General features: G+C 35.1%; 2 protein-coding genes across 4 annotated transcripts; both read right to left on the minus strand.

Annotated features, from left to right (window-relative positions):
* Positions 1–2912: 2912 nt before the first annotated feature.
* LOC111294210 (jasmonate-induced oxygenase 4-like) lies at positions 2913–5431 on the minus strand. Of its 2 annotated transcripts, XM_089744164.1 has the most exons (4): positions 4672–5431; positions 4519–4571; positions 3497–3846; positions 2913–3310 (listed from the first exon to the last, which is right to left on the minus strand). In XM_089744164.1, exons 1-4 carry the CDS (start codon positions 5175–5177, stop codon positions 3062–3064), a joined length of 1158 nt encoding a protein of 385 aa, XP_089600290.1. In that variant the 5' UTR covers positions 5178–5431; the 3' UTR covers positions 2913–3061. The 2 variants fall into 2 exon arrangements, with proteins under 2 accessions (XP_089600290.1, XP_089600291.1); XM_089744165.1 differs by lacking the exon at positions 4519–4571 and having other exon boundaries at positions 3497–3827; positions 4672–5408.
* A 6061-nt stretch (positions 5432–11492) lies between these two features.
* On the minus strand, positions 11493–16663 carry LOC111294454 (calcium-dependent protein kinase 13). Of its 2 annotated transcripts, none has more exons than XM_022887761.2 (7): positions 15835–16663; positions 14237–14380; positions 13959–14111; positions 13571–13686; positions 13320–13487; positions 12073–12303; positions 11493–11994 (listed from the first exon to the last, which is right to left on the minus strand). In XM_022887761.2, the coding sequence occupies exons 1-7, from the start codon at positions 16454–16456 to the stop codon at positions 11845–11847; spliced, it is 1584 nt and encodes a 527-aa protein (XP_022743496.2). In that variant the 5' UTR covers positions 16457–16663; the 3' UTR covers positions 11493–11844. The 2 variants fall into 2 exon arrangements, with proteins under 2 accessions (XP_022743496.2, XP_089600292.1); XM_089744166.1 differs by having other exon boundaries at positions 13890–14111.
* Between the last annotated feature and the right edge of the window lie 350 nt (positions 16664–17013).

Below are 17013 nucleotides of genomic sequence, written 5' to 3' on the forward strand. Positions count from 1 at the left end.
AATTTTAATCATTAAAGCAATCAAAACCTACCTGTCAATAATATTCATATATCTAAATAGATTTTGTAGCATTATAGAAATGCTGCTTCATGAGGTAATAATAGAGGGTGATCTGATATATCTACACTCGCTTCCATTTGGGCTTTTAGAGCATGATCGATTGCTTTTATTGTACTTAAAAAAAAAAAAAGGAATATTTGAATATACATCGAATTCTATAGTAATTTCCCATAGAAAAAGAGGAAAAATGTATTGCATTTAATGTGAAATTCAATAATCTTTTAGCCACCTCTCTGAATTTCAGTTTTGTCCTCGGATTCTTGGGTCCACCTTCGCTTGACCCTTCCTAGGTTTTTTTAATTTTCATCATAGGTCAGGCAGCCACAACAGACAACAAGATGGCAGCTATGTCAATGGCCATTACGACATTGTCCATTGGGCTTAAATAAGAGCTGACCTCACCTGGTAGGCTGATCTGGTCCACAGCTCGTGACAGACAGTCAAAATCAAGCAATGTGGAACACATGGCCGCCAACGAGGCTTCGGTTCAAAGTTAAACCAAAACAACATTAATTCAACATTGTAGTGCTGTTAAGTTACAGTAAAAATTCAGACAGGAAGTTGCCACGTAGGCATGGGTTGAGATAATATCGATGGGGAGTGGGAGTACTGACAGATTTATATAAGTTTGAACTAATTTGAACAGTTACAGCTTTCCAAATAATGGAGAGTATTGAAAGAGACTTACTGAAACCAGTCGAATCTAACTTTATAAGCCTCAGTTCAATCTTACTAATATGATAAAAGTTTTCCTTTTCTTTTTCTTTTCTTTCAGGCTAGAACTCTGATTTTCTATCAATCAGATAGATGATTTTACAATGACAATTGTGGGTCTTCAGCCTTCATATGCTTCATTACGAATGTGCTCCAGATGTAGCCTAATAAAGAGATTATTACATATGGTTGGGTTTGAATAGTTTTTGACTTAAAAGCTAAAAAGTCTTTCCTTTTAATCTGTTTCTGACATTAATTTCTGCATTTTATTCTCTTATTTTCAGATTTCTTAATGCAAGGGAAGGTTCTTAACTTTTTTCAAGTATAAACATTTACTTATTTAGAAATTTCACGTAAGTTATATAAACCTTAAGTTATGTAGAAACATCTAAAATAAGGAAATTGTAGGTGTTAAGAGAGAAAAAGAGATAAAGAATTTCACGTAAGTTCTTCCCCTTCCACCTTATCAGCTTTAAATGTATGGGCAATTGTAGTAATAGCCCCCAACCCCGGGCCCGCCTACCACAGCTGAACCAAAAAAAAAAAAAAAACGGTAGAAAGGTAGACTTGTGGAAAAGTTTGAAAGGTCAAAAAATTTTTTTTTTTTAAAAAGCTTTAGAAAAACGTGCTCTGGTGGTAGTTGGAATTGGGGTGGAACGAGTCAAAAAGGCAAAGCCCAAAGGACAGGTGAAAAGGTTCTGTTACGGACATGCTTGTCATTAATTCATGAGGAAATTACGCAAGGAAGAAAGCAACAAGAGGTTGAGGGTGAGGGTGAGGGTGAGGATGACGGCGGATTCATTACGTTGCCCATCCGATCGAGTTAGGACCGAAATTGGACATCCTTTCCTTCTCATCCTCTTGTGAGGAATCGGCCACTCATAATTCCTAGCCCCTACATATGTAATATTGTGCTGACTCGTGGAAAATGTCTCCAAGCTTACATATATCTGAGTGTTTCACAATTAAATGCTGCGATTTGTGGTGGCCACTAGAACTAGATCCCGGACCCGGAGTGTTTCCTTCTAGACAACTTTTTGAACCTCTACAATTATCTTATTCTTCCCGACATAATATTAGTTTCTTTTATCAAAGCACAAATGGTAGGAGATTAAAGAGGGATTCAATTTCATGCTTGTTTTAGTTGAAAATATATGCATTTATCACATGATCAAGCATTTATGTACGTAAAACTCAGAATTAACTTAAAGAATATTTAAAACTATGAAGTCTATATTAATGTGTTATCAAGTTAAACAAACATAGATGTTTATATTTTAATATGACATTCCAATTTCGAAGAAAGTGTGATCTTGTCACCAATTGTACTACACGATAGCTGCTGACATTGTCGTTATTATATAATATAAATATTCAATTGTCATCTTGGTTTGTATTGTTTCAGTAGATTAACTGAAGCTATATGCATGCATATATAGCCCCTGTGTTAGAAATTCAAATAAAGAATTAATTAAATAAGGTGACGAAAAACATGAAACTCATTATTGCTTAATGTTTTACCAAAATTCAGTCCAAATAATCAATTAGTGGGAGCAATGCATCCTCTTAGCTGCAATTTATTGTCTGCCTGATGACTTGAAAATTCTGAAAAAAACAGTTTTAGCTGATTTTGTTATAGATTTTTTTGAAAAATTTAATCTATCATTTAATTTTTATCTTTATATTATTTGATTAAAGAAGACATTACACATATAAAATTCCTCAAACCCATTACTCCAGGTCCAGGGGTCAGTTTCAATATCGTGCCAATGAATCCAAAGGTAATGATTTTGATTGATTGTGAGTGTATACATAATTCCAATTCATTTTTGGTTTCTTAGACCAGGCAACAACTCCAAGTCCACCCATGTGCCAAGGGCAAAAATTATCTCTCTAGACTATTTATCCTTGCTGTATATTGACCATTTCTTTCATGAAATGTACGGGCAACTTTCGCTATCTAATACATGTGGGCAAGGCTTCCAGAATTGACACAGGCAACAAGCTTTATCCATACGTATCCACCTTATCAATTTACTAATTTAGTTTGCATTTTAGGGTCTCATTTGACTCAGGCAGCACAGCTTTTAATAACAGGCATTGAGAATTGAGAACTTTTGTAATAGAACACAGGTCGCTTCCTGAAATGCTTGCATACATTTATTTTTTCACATAAATTTAACATTTAAAACTTCAAATAAGCTGATCAAGTCATGTATAGAAGCTATTGGAGACATGGAGTATTATTTAAATGCAAGCGATTGCCACACACGATTGAGATTTTAGACTATCTATTGAATTCCAAGGATTCAACTTGTGCTTTGCCACAAGGGCCCTTCATCCTAATGTAAAGTCGGTACTCATCAAATGTCATGGGATTATATAGAGCTAGCCGGCCCTCAGTCACGAGCTCCTTGGCTGGTTCAATGAGTAAATCACTCTTGGGGTTGTAGAAGAAAGCTAGGGAGACACGATCTTTTGCTGAATTCACGATTACACGGTGTTCTACACTCTTGTAAATTGCATTGCTGAGCACCTAGATATGTATCATGAAACATCAGTACTTTTTATTCTTGAAAAAAATAGGGCAATAAGAATCTTTACAGAATAAATAATCAAATAAAGCAAAATTGCAATATTAAAAGACACACACACAGAGAGAGAGAGAGAGAGAGAGAGAGAGAGAGAGAGAGAGAGAGAGAGAGAGAGAGAGAGGAGAAACCTGAATCTGATCTCCAATGTTGACAATGAAAGCATTCGGAACAGGCTTCACAGTGATCCACTTACCATTCTTACGAACTTGGAGTCCAGCTACGTCTTGATCAGGAAGGAGAATGGTCATGCCACCAGGGTCTGAGTGTGAGGAAAGACCTAGTGTAAGGTCAGGTTGAGGACACTTTGGATAGAAATTGGCCCTTAAGCAGGCCCCAATGTTATCTCCACCAAAGGCATTCTTTAGATGGTCTTCTTTTAGTCCAAGATTTGTAGACATGGCCTTGAGCAGCTTTCCACATAGTTTTACAACTTCAGCACCATATTCTGCAACCAATTCCCTGCTTCCAGATTGAACAACTAAAAAATTATATATGAGACACCATATATAAAAATATTAATAATAAAATAATTAATGTATTATTACTCCTGCCGGAAGCATGTATCCTAAACCCTAAGATTTCGTACCTATCTAAAATAATAGAAGCAAATATCCTTCTCAATTTTCATCAAAGTTGGGTCTACTATGTTGATCAGAGATTAACATTTCACCTTGAATTTCATTTTTTTTCCCTTTTCTAGGGTGAATTGTCTTCTAAAGGAAACTTTGAAAACGACCAACACTCACGTAATCCTTGATCAAAAATTGTCATATACATATTTAGATGTGAAATTGTCAACTAATTAATCTTGGTTAGGTTAGGAAAGGTTCATGGGTCAAAACATCTCTATTAGATGCATCCATGCAATTATATGGTATAAGTATGTTCTAACAGAAGCCGGGTTTGGAAAATTTTTTCCTATTTCGCCTAACGTGTACAATTGAATATTTAATCTATCATTCCATTTTTGACATCGTTTCCCTAGCATTAGAATTGTCTCCTTCAATTATTGCGATCAATCTTCAAAAGAGGAGATCAAAATTGATTAATTAAGCCCGGTCAATACGGGGTGTTTAAATCGTGGGAGACATCAGTGGCTAAACCTAAGCTTAGTTGCCAGTTGACCAAACCTTAGGCTTAGAGATCTTACTCTTCTCTTTCACTTTTGGTTCTTCGGCGGATGTAAGGAAAACAGAAAAGAATCTGTTTCGTGCAGAGAGACAATTAAAAAAAAAAAAAACGTAAATAAACATCCTAGTATCACGTTTTCTTAAAAGATTAATAATCAATGAGGCAGGTGCACCTGCAAGATGATGGCTGTGCGGGCCATTTGCTTTGATTCCTCGACGAAACCGGCATGAAATTAAGGAAAAAGTAATCGCTCCAATCAAGAATCGCTCCTTTCTCGACTCCCAAGCGACTACCGTAACCTTCATAGGTACTTGGCGCGTTGGCATACTCTTGCTTCACTTCAAGCGGCAAGTTAAAGAACTCACGCCAAACCTCACGCATGCTCCTCATTAGGTCATGGCTAACCCCATGGTTCACGGCCTGGAAGAAACCCCAGTCCCGGCATGCGCCGGAGATGCGTCTCAAGGTCTCCTCGTGGAGGGTTCGGTCTTTGCTGAACAAGTTCTGGAGATCAACAACAGGAATGTCAACATGTTCGTCGATTTCAGAACCACCTTTCAAGATAGGCCTGTCGCTTGTAGGCTTGATATATCGAGCTGGAATGGCACGTATGCCACTCTCAGACAGAGACTGAACTCGAACCACTGGCTCAGGCCAACTCTGGAGACAATTCATCATTTTTATATATAATATATATTTCAAGGTTTTCTTTCTTGGAACAAACCCAGAAAGAAAAAACAAAACAAGATGAAGGCAGAAAGGTTTAATGGTGGTGAAAAGAGGAGAGGGAGTAAAAGGGTTTATATAAAAGATTGTGAGAGAAGCAATTCTGGCGCCGTGACGAAGTTGATTAGCTCATTGCATTAATAAAAAGTAGGAAGGAAAATAAATGTGCTGAATTTTTGTGAGAATATTTTAATATTAATGGAAATAAATAAAAAAAAAGAATATATATATAGCTTAATTAAATTTGAGTGATTTTTATGTTTTAGTCAGTCATTAAGCAAATATAAGGGTGGGTTTAGGTTGGGTTGGGTGGTAGAACAGGGAAGGAAACTGTTGAAAGGGTGGGGATAAAGAGCAGCTATAGGAACAGGTAGATTGATATAGGTACAGCAGTGGAGTTGTACTGGACGAACGGAAAACAAATGTTTGGTTTTGACTCTGCTCAGTGGAATGGTAAGCAAAGAAAATAAGTACCACTGGGTATTTTTTTTTTTTTAATGCACGTGTGTTTTTTGAGCAGGACTGCAACATTCTGATTTCTGTGGCAACTATAGAGATAGTGCGGCAATGGTCCACTACTTCAAAGTTCAAAGCAATTTTTTTTTCTCTCTCTAGAGTGAGTTTGGGGGCTTTGGAACTTGGAATTTGGATTTTTTTTTTTTTTTGTGGAAATATACAAAGCAAACTTTTGTGTTTGCAAATTGATTCGGCAATGAATCGATCAGGAACAAGAGTGTGAAATTAAAAAGCACGTGGGTTTGTGAATTGGCATGCAGCAGCTTAGATCGTGTTGGAAAAATATGATCAAACATCTATCTATTTGCTGTTGTATACTTCTAATCAGCAAGTAGGGTAATGGATGAATTTCAAAAAGTCGGCGCCCCAAATGGATAAACTTTGCCGACATACAAACGTCATTATATATGGAGTTAAATACAAAATTGTATCCGATTTACATATATATTATTTGTCAATTTAATATTTTAAAAAATAAAATTTGTAATTAAGTATTTTAATTTTTATTTTATTATCCATTTTACTACTTCAAATTAATCACATGACATGAATACTTAATAAAATATTGATACATGTCAAAATTTTAGTTATTATTACATCATTAATTATTATGTTAGCATTCAAAGAAAGTTTTTTAAAAATTCAAAAAAAATTGAAAAATTAAAATCGAAAACATTTTTTATAATATTATAAAAAATTATGAAGAATTAAAAATTTTAAAAAATTAAATAAAAAAAAAGAAGAACTCACAAAAAAATTAATAAAAATAAAAAATCCCTAAAATTTAAAAATATAAAAACCTTAAAAATAAAAAAAACTAAAATTTCTTAAAAAATGTAACAATTTTAAAAAAATTCAAAAATTTTTGAAAAACGAAAAAAATCTATAAAATAGAAAAAAATTCAAATTTTCAAAAATTGAAATAATTGCCTTAAATACCAAAAAAATTAAATATGAAAAATATGAAAATGAAAAAAATTCCAAAAAATGAAACCATAAAAAATCTAAAAAATTCAAAAAAAAAAAGAAAAAAGAAAAATTGAAAAAAATCTGAAAAATAAAATCCTAGGAATTTTAAAAAATATATGAAAATTAAAATCTTCCCCAAAAAATGAAAAACAAATATTCGGAATTTTTCGTTATATATATATATATATATATTTAATTATACATGCTTTCCCTCTTCATATCCAATTGAAATAAATAAACAAATAAATAATGTATTGAAAGAGGACATGCGCCGTGTCCTTTAACCTTCATTAAAAAGTTATTTTTAGGCAATAGATGTATGATTTGCATGAAGATATTGTCTCAAGTTGCTTACTGTGTTATCAAAACCAAACTTAATTAGGATTACCAATAAAAAAGAAACCCTGATGCATCCCATTCAATTCCTATTTTTTCCCCTTTTCAATCAATTTTTGCAGCTATTAAAAACAAATTAATTTGATTCACTTCAATGAATAAACTTTCTTAAATGTATTATTATTATTATTATTATTATTATTATATGTTCAACTCACACATTAATCATATATATAAAGTAGAGTACACGTTTTTTTTCATTCTACCAATAATTTTGATATTTTACATCCATTTAATGATGCGTCTTGAGTGACTTAAGCATGTTTATATTTTGATGTAAGATATGATCTCTTTCAATTAATACTGACATAATTGACAAAACATTAAAGTGTGAGTTAAAATGTAAGTTTTCAATTAAAAACAGTTTGATCTTATCTTATCAATCTAATTCTTTTTTTTTTTTTTTCTTATATATTGAGAATTTAAAATCTTATTATTTAAAAAATATAATATAATATAATATATAAATGGTAGAAATTGTATACGTATTAATATATTTTATTAGTTAAAGACATGTAGAATTGTAAAAGATAGTAAAACAAATTAAATTTTACTTAATGCAAATGATAATGAATGAAAAGAGAATGTTAAACAATAAATAGTAATGATTAAGTATAGAAAATTATATTGTTCCAAAATTAAAAAATAAAAAAAAATGATAACATTAAAATCTGTAGACTATAATTATAAAGAATAAAAAATTTGAGTTAGAAAATCATATCCAAAAATGATAATAGATACAAATACAATATTTCACAGTTTCAGATGAAATACTATTATAATAGTGATAACATTAAGTAATAAAAAACTCTTAGAACTTTTAAGTTCTAAGAATGAATAAATCACAGATTATTAAGATAATTAAAATAGATTAAAAATTAAAATTATATTAGGACTACATTAATATAAGTTAAATTATCTTATACTTTGTTTTAAGAGTTTCGTTTTTGGTCAAAGTGTTGATACAATTTAATTAAATTGTCTTAGTTTGTGTGAGCATGCATAACTAGTTCTCGGCTGGCTTCTTTTCTATTGCCAAGGATAAGATAGAATTAGGGCAAGTAATTAATTTCCCAAAATTAAAGAAATTTGATAATGGGCTTTGCATTGGTAGCCCCAAAGTAATTTTTCCTTCTATTGTAGGATCAGAAATTCGAATAAAAAAGGTACATTAATTCACATGCCATGCAGTTAAAACCAATTTAAATCTTACAATATGTCATAACTCTTTCTTTAACTACTTAGTTAAAAGTTGTTGACTAGTTAAAAATAATTTATTTTGAGATGGTAATATGTTTGTATATATGATTGATTTACTTATACATTAATAAATTGATATTGTGTTACCTAATTAAAATATTTAATAAAAAAAATACATGATAGTTATTAACTTAAAAAAAGTAGTCAGTAAATTCTTAAACTCCCTTCTCGTCTGCGTATATAACATTGTAATATACGATGATCACTTGAATTAACCCAAAGTGAATCAAATACAAATTGAGTGGATTCCTACTTTGCTAGTTATCTACAAGAGAGAGTGCGAAGAATACTTGCTTGATTATCAATTCTTCATCTTAACAGCCTTGCATGGTTGTTGCCTCAAATATGAAATTAATGGGACCGAAAAATTTTACTTATTGTGAGAGAAAAAGGGCAAGTTTCCGAGTACAGAAGAGCAGTGTACATATTTCTAGGTAATCCTGAGCCTTGAGTCTGAACAATATTGTCGAGCATGTTTACTTAACAGGCCAAGACGGCCCTGTTTCCCTCAATGAACAGCTTGATTTTAACGAAGGAATCAGGCTAAGGACTCTCCAATGTCCTTTGTGCTACGGCAATGTTTTCCAGGAAAACCTTGTGTGCTGACATTGGCCTGGTTTGATATGGCCTTGAAGTCTGTTTGTAGCTCTTGAAAAAGCAATGCCTCGTGTGGGTTAGACGAGATAAGAATTATTGAAAGGAATTGGAAAAAAAAAAACCTCTTCATTTTTTTCCATGCAAAAGTCCTGGAGTGCAAGTGAACAAGTTCTACAAGTAACCACTAAACTGATCTAGATCGATGAGTTAAATTGTAAGAATTTCAATCTTTTCGCTTATTAGTGCTTTTTGAAGTTTTGACTATTCAGTTAAATTTGCTGCTTATTTATATTATGGCATGTGTATCTAAAACTGCATAGAAAATTATACATTGCTCCATTTTAGATACCCTGTCTTTGGAATCGTCCCAACTTTACATTGAATAGATTCTTCGGTAGCTTTCCTTTTACCTATAAAAGCAAGCCTACCAAATCCCACAATACCTTATCCAAATTTTACAACGTAGAAGTTTTCAAGTTGCTTTTCAAATTTCAACGAGTGACATATATATTATATCTCTAGAGTTTGTAGCCCCAGAAAATGGACTACATATTAAAAAACCACAATATTTAATTTAATGGTGAACAAAAAAGCCTTAGGCCTGGTTGGTTTGTACTCATGCAAATCGAGCTAGTTGCTCAACAATGTCAATTATGCCATGTAGAAATTGATCCAAAGACTTGCATTTCTAGCAGACTGGCGCACTGTGACTTATTGGAAGTGTTTAAAAAGAGAATTTTTGCACGTTAGTACAGATTGCAGAACGATTGAAGATGATTTTATTTGGCTCCTTCGATGTGGATTACGTTGCATGATAAAGACTTGAGGGATCACAACTTTTTTGCGCCCAACAAAGACTGTGAAGCATCTATCTGTGCAATTAGAACAAAGCGTGAGAACATAAAAGCTTCATATTTTTTTGCTGTCTCACAAAAATTTTATTCCTTTCCCTTATCACTATCGGATTACAATTGAACCAAGACGACAATTAGGAAGAAGGCTCCAAATGCTATTATTAAGAATTAACTACCTACTAAGCTCAATCAACATGCTAAGTTCCGACCTTGATAGCTGGATAAATTCAGTTATCCATATAAAGAATGAAAAGGAAAAAAACCGGATGCCTTTTGGCGCTTAGTGATTTCTGAATATTTATGTTCATCCTAACTATTCAGAGAGAATTTTCACATGCCAAAGTCATCAACTTTCACATGAATCACAATTCATCCGGAAACTCGATGATAATTAGGTCTTCTTAGTGCCTCGGCCCGTATTGTAGTCGACTAAATCGCCAAGAAATGCAATTACGCTTCGACAGAAAATCGGGCCTTCAAGCTGACCTTGGGCTGGAAAGATACGGACAGAATAGCAGTTGAACTTGTCCTGAGGCAGACAGATAAATCAACCTCTTTCGCTGACTTTCGAAAACTATGACCCAGTGGAGTCTTACTGAACCTTCTGTAACAATGGGCCAAAATCCGCATTCCAAGCTAATCTTGGGCTGGAGAGGTACGGTCAGAAATCTGAATAACAAAAAGCTTTCCCCGAATACCAACAAAAGAAATAATCGTGGGCCGCAAAGACACGCTCAGAGTAGTAACTAGTAACGGATTAGCCAACACCGACATATGAACTAACTTCTATCGCCGACTTTCGAAGCCTCGGGTCCAGTGGACTATTAAAAGGTTTGTACTGAAGCAGTGAAGCTTTTTGCGACAGACAATGGGCTAAAATCCGCCTACCAAGTTGATCTCGGACTGGAGAGATAACCAGGGAAAAAAATCAAGCTTTCCCCGAGTCGAACACGAGTTTTGGGGGATTTCCCTAGCTAACACAAATTGTTTTTTTTTTTTTTTGAAAGCTTGGAAACAAAAGATCATTTTTTTTTCTTGTGACTACACATAGCAGATTTGGCAGCAGATTCTTCAGTTGTGTGGAATTCATAAACAAGTTGAAGAGTGGTCTAGTGAATTTAGATGGGTGCAGCAGAGACTCAAAGAGAAGGCGAGGATCGTTGTAGTGCCTAGACTGGCCTGGTGTAATTACCTCTACTTTGTATGGATGGAGAGGAATTCTACTTGGCATCATGGCAAGACAGTTAATACTTATTCAGTTCTTAATCAAGTCAAAGAGGCTGTTCTGACTAAGAACCCGTTGATGGAAGCAGAGCAGATAGACGCTTATTAGAAACTGGAATTTGGAGCAAGATATGCTTTAGTGATTACTTCTTTTTGCTGTAATTAAGCCGCTAAAACAAATGTGCTGTCTAGTGCAGATGTTTTCATTGTATTATGTTTGCCTACTTTGGATGAAGAAAACATCATTTATCCAGAAAAAAAAAAAAAAAAAAAAAAGCAATTTACGAAAACTCCAGTCCTGTGGACTGCGAACCTGACGCCTATCTTATGCAACAACGGGCATAGTTCAACGATAATACAAACAAAAGCATCCCAAGTGAGAGAAAGTGCAAGGCAATTAGCATGTGCTAAAATGCCCCAACCAGGTGCCAGACATGTGCAAGCATGCCTATGTGAAAGCCATTTCGATTCCAATACCATATTTCTTTGGACAAGAATATACTAGGCACTACACAACTCAATCCCATGTTGTCAACAAGAAACAATAATCAAAAGGTTGGTAGTGGTAGGAGAGAATCATAAACGTCTATGGCCACAAGGCGTTCTCCGCAATTAACATTAGCAGAGACAAACAAGATGTACTCGGCCCTCAACAAACCTTGTAAACCACCAGGCAAAAGGACCCCATTTATGAAAAGCCCCCATCCGCAAATAATCACAAGAAAAAGCAAAGTCCGAGATATACAAGGAATGATCCAGTACTTTTCTTGCAAGGATGAACTAAGCAGAGAACTAGTATGATTCTACTCACTCCCCAAATTCAGAGAACCATCCTTCATTAGCTTTATGCTTAGACTGTTGAATCTCCCTCTCGAGTAATGTCGAGATGCCTTTCTCCAATCTGTACCAGTTTTCATCATGGCTGCAAATTCATCATAGCTAATCCGTCCATCCTACATTTACAAAAGAATTGTCATTCAAATTGAAGCATGCTAAATGAATTTATTTGTGACAAAACATTGGGTCATCACCTTGTCTGTGTCCACTTCTTGGAAGATGTCATTTGCAACATTAGTACAATCATCCGCTCCATCCTCCATTAATGCATCCCGAAGCTCATCAGGCTCAATGAAACCATTCCCATCTTTGTCAAAATAGGAAAAGGCCTTTCGAAGATGCTCATCATTGGCCATTCTTTGCAGATGGAGAGAAACGGCAAGAAATTCCCCGTAGTCCAATGTTCCTTTCCCTTTGGTATCAACCTGTTGTCAAGAAACACATTTTTAGTATTGAAAATCAAAAGTAACATGAACCTAAGCCATGATGCCACTATCTATGTTAAAATTGGATATGTGGGAATGCAGCCAGAGTACCACAGCCACATTTACAAGTGCGAAAGGTGAGTGTCTTTCAAATTGAAAATTGACCAACAGTCAGGAAAAGAGATAAAAGGAGGGAAGTAGCATTACCATTGGACTCTGATATCAACACCAAAAAATTACAACTATAGAAACCACTAAAGTAAACTCTCTCATCAACTACTGTAGAAATCCTTCATGAGAAACTAGAATGTTTGCTGACTAGCAGCTAAATGCTCTCTTTTCCAAAAGAAAAGTCTATTCTTTCAAAAACTAAAACAGGTTCTTCGAAAATGAAGTAACACTGGTTACAAGGCAATCTCAGCCTCCCTATTATTATGGTTTTTGTCTGTGCATGCTTATAATTGCAGGAGGTGAGGACATTGGTGCGCAAAGGTCATCCACTTCTTCAAATTGTTACTTAAACTATCATAGACATCCAGCTTCTTCAAGGCCGCTCTATGAACGCACAAACAACTTCAAAGGATTTTCTTTTTTTGTAAAAAAGGAAAGAAAGCTGGGCAGAGAATAAAGTTAATACTGATAAAGAAACTAGTATGATAGACAACTGGAGATCCATGAATTATTACAACAACTGCATAAACATAATATATTCTGACACCATAAATGATGTGATACCAAATAATTCAGCTCAAATTAGTTAAAGATCCTACCTAGGTTGCCTCCAACCCAAGTAAAATAAGTTTCAATTATGACAAGTCTTGGTCAACTAATAGTTCTTATGATCAATTGACCTCACTTGCAAAAGGCAAATGTACTGAGAAAAAAGAAATACGACAGCTCTTTTGATGAGAAAAGAAATACGACTGCTCTTTTGATGAGAAATGTACAAACCAAGAAAATAACGTATCATAACACTTGTTAATTTATGGCAAAGTATTAACCAAAAAGATACTCACAGCTTCAATAAGCATCTGCACTTCAGACTCTACAAGCTGCGAACCAGAATTTCTAAATCCAGCTTTCAGCTCTTCAATTGAAACAATGCCATCATTATCGGTGTCCATTTTATTGAACATTTCTTTGATGTCTTCAACTTCTTCAACAGACAAGAACTCAGCAATAACCTAATTCAAATTAACTTTTAAGATTCCCCTAGATATGGAAAAAACAAATGACCTAGCTGAATTCTTAGTAATAGTGAACCAACCTGCAGGGCTTTTCTTTTGAATCTGTTCATCATTGAAAATTGTTTAAGCCTTGACTTAACAGCATCGCCAAGAGGAACATTGGGAGCTTTTTTAGCATTTTGGAGCCAAGGATGCTCTGTGAGAAAAGTGAATACATAGATTAGTCAAACTATCACTAATCATTAAGATTTAATATAGGGAAAATTAGGAGCATGGATCTCAGTATTTTGAAGTAAACTTGGAAAGCTGATATCAATAAGGTTTTAAATGTTATATTTGAAGATGCAGAAAATGACCATCAGAAGATCAATAGAATCATGAAAGGATATGCCTAAACACCTATGTATCCCCATCCATCTCCCTCCCTGAAGCATAATGCGAGGAGTAGCAAAGAGGAATTGTTAGTACCAAGCACTTGCTTTGCATTGAGTCGAAGCTTTGGGTCTGGTTCCAACATTTGCTGGACTAGATTCTTAGCACTCTCTGAAATATTTGGCCATGGGTCACGTTTGAAATCTATTAACCCACGAAGAATTGCCTGTGCAACACCTTGTTCAGACTCTGCAACAAAAACAATCCTCAGGTAGGAATAACAATTCAACTCACTGTTGATACATTAATGCACATTCGACAGATACACATGCACCTGCATAGAGACAAGGGAATTCCACAAATAATATACTAACCAGCCCAAAAAGGAGGAACTCCGCACAACAAAATATAGAGAATGACTCCTGCACTCCAAATATCTATTTCTGGCCCATAATTCCGTTTGAGCACCTCAGGAGCCATATAATATGGACTTCCAACAATCTCAGAGAATCGTTCACCTGAAGTTGACACATTATAGGCATCAGCACACAGTGCTAAAGAATAAAAACCACAATCCACAACAATAAAAGGAAAAGCGGTCAAACTATAGGCACACAGACCTTAACCTACATAGAATAATATTTACTCTTTCACACCCCCACCGTACCCCCCACACCACTTCCTACCCAACCACGCAGTTTTTTGCAATCTAAACTGAGAAATTATTGACCAGACATAGATATCTTTTGGCAGAGATAAATAGTTACAGTTGTGAAATTGGGGCAAAACTTTTTTGAACAGGAAACCTTGGACTTACTGTGCCTGCTATTCCAGTTTACAAGCAATTGAAGCACTAAAAGAATTGATAAAAGCAAACTCAGCGACATCTTGGGTGATAGAACACGAAAATCTTCACAAATCCCAAAGAAGACAGAAGGTTTATAGCATATTAGAACATCCCAAAATCCGAGCATTAGCCTTGTAGAAGGAAAATTCATTTAATTTGAGACACTTTAGCGACTGAGGTTAACCAATGCTATCCCATGACAGCCAACTATAGGAAATAGGAAACTTTGTATCAACTGAACAAAGCTACAGTTCAGAGTTTCCCTTAGTGCGGCCATACAAGATATCTTTAAGAGAAAGCGCTTGCTACAAATATGACTGACCATCACCATTATGCTGACAACTCAAAGGTCATTGGTGGATGGATCAGTATGAAGAAAAAATTAGCATAAAAAATCAGATAAAGACAATCTGCGGCCATTTCCAAATCTAAAACTTATAGTGGCCAACAAAGTCTCATTTCATGCTTCAATTTGTGGTAAGTAAACATTAATACGTTGTTATAGAATTAAACCAAGGAGAAGGAAAGATATATATTTTTTAATGAGATGAACAGATATGAACAAGGACACAAAAGTGTTAGATTGGGATAGATAATGAAAAAGAAAAAAAAGCCAAATAACTACTAAAAACAAGACCACAAATTGTAAGAAAAGCAGGTCTCCAACTTCCAAAATAAGAGGAAAGGAATCAAAAGTGATTCTAATACAATAGCACAGACAGCATACAGGAAAAAACTGCTGTTAATAAGGCCGAACCATGCACTACCTCATTCTTCTGTTTGTTCCTTTCAGGTAAAATAAGAGCCTAGTAACATTGATGTAACTCATAAAAGCCACCTTGAAAGCATAGCCAAATAAAATGATCAAAGTGCGTATTTCGTCACTACAAAGACCATAAACAAATAAATGGGCAAAGACTATAGCCTTTCGGCATGTCCAATCCGATAACTTAGATCATTCTTTCGGGGTACTTTTCCTTTGGAGTCAAATGTTTCCGTGGCAAAATCAAAACCCAGCTTGGAAAAATACCATATTTGCTACATAATTAAATAATTCTGACTAAGTATGGTGCATTCTTAGAAAGGCACTCATTTATCTATACATTCAAATTTCAAACAACTTACCTGGCTTGAAAAATATCGATAACCCAAAATCGATAGCTTTTAATGGTGAATTCTCTTTCTTATTAGCGAACAAAAAATTTTCAGGCTTTAAATCTCTGTGAATCACTCCATGCTTATGGCAAAGCTGAACCACTTCCACAATCGTCCTCGTCACAGCCGCGGCGGCTCTCTCTGTGTAATGTCCTCTTGCGACGATCCTGTCAAAAAGCTCACCACCTTCGCAAAGCTCCATCACCAAATGAACCGCATTGTCATCCTCACAGGCTTCTTTCAAACTCACGATACTCGAATTCTTCGGCAAGTGCTTCATAATCGCAACTTCTCGTCTCACATCTTCAATATCCACGGCAGTCCTCAGCTTCCTCTTCGAGATTGACTTGCACGCGAGCAACTCGCGCGTGCCGCGGTCGATGCAAAGATAAGTAACTCCGAACTCACCTCGGCCGAGCTCGCAATCAACTAGGTATTTCTCTTCGATGTTCTCCTTAGGAACTCCAGTGAGTACGGTGATCGGCGGCTTCTGTTTGGAAACGGAATCTTTACGGGCGTGATCGTGGCCGGAGAAGTTCGATTTCACGTCTTCTCTTGCAACGGCCGCCGGAGATCTACAACAATTCCCCATTCTGTCAAAAGCAGTCTTATCCTTTGTCCGTATCTCTTCGAACCAAGATCCCAAAAAAGCCGCAACTAAAAATGCATAGCTAGGGTTTCACATTATGGTTCAAAAGCCAACCAACCCCTAGCTTGCTAGCTTCCATGGAGAGGAATCAAAGTAAAGAGAGTGATTCAGAGAGAGAGAATGAGGAATCAGTGAGTACGGCAAGGGAGCAGACACATTAGTGAGAGTTTCGTCTTTTGATATTTTTTCCTTTTTTAATTTTAAAATAAATAAATTAGTATTATATGTTTTTTAAGTGTGGATGTTCTTTGGTTCTGTGAATTTTGTCGGCTAATCGAAGAGAGAGAAATGGAATCGGGACGCTGGAGTGGGAAAAGATAGCAAGGGTGGGGTAGGTGGGTGCCTGTATGGGTTGGTTCAGTGTTTGCGTTATATCGGGGGCTTTGTGGGCATTTTAACGAACAACTAGAAAACAGACGGAATGATAGGACTTCGACATGAATTAATGAGTATATTTTATTATCAGGCCCTTTCTTTAACCAGAATCTTTTTTTTTTTTT

The sequence above is a fragment of the Durio zibethinus genome, chromosome 14 (assembly GCF_047325235.1).
Source record: "Durio zibethinus cultivar Kanyao isolate XHJ-2024 chromosome 14, ASM4732523v1, whole genome shotgun sequence".
Lineage (NCBI taxonomy): Eukaryota > Viridiplantae > Streptophyta > Magnoliopsida > Malvales > Malvaceae > Durio > Durio zibethinus.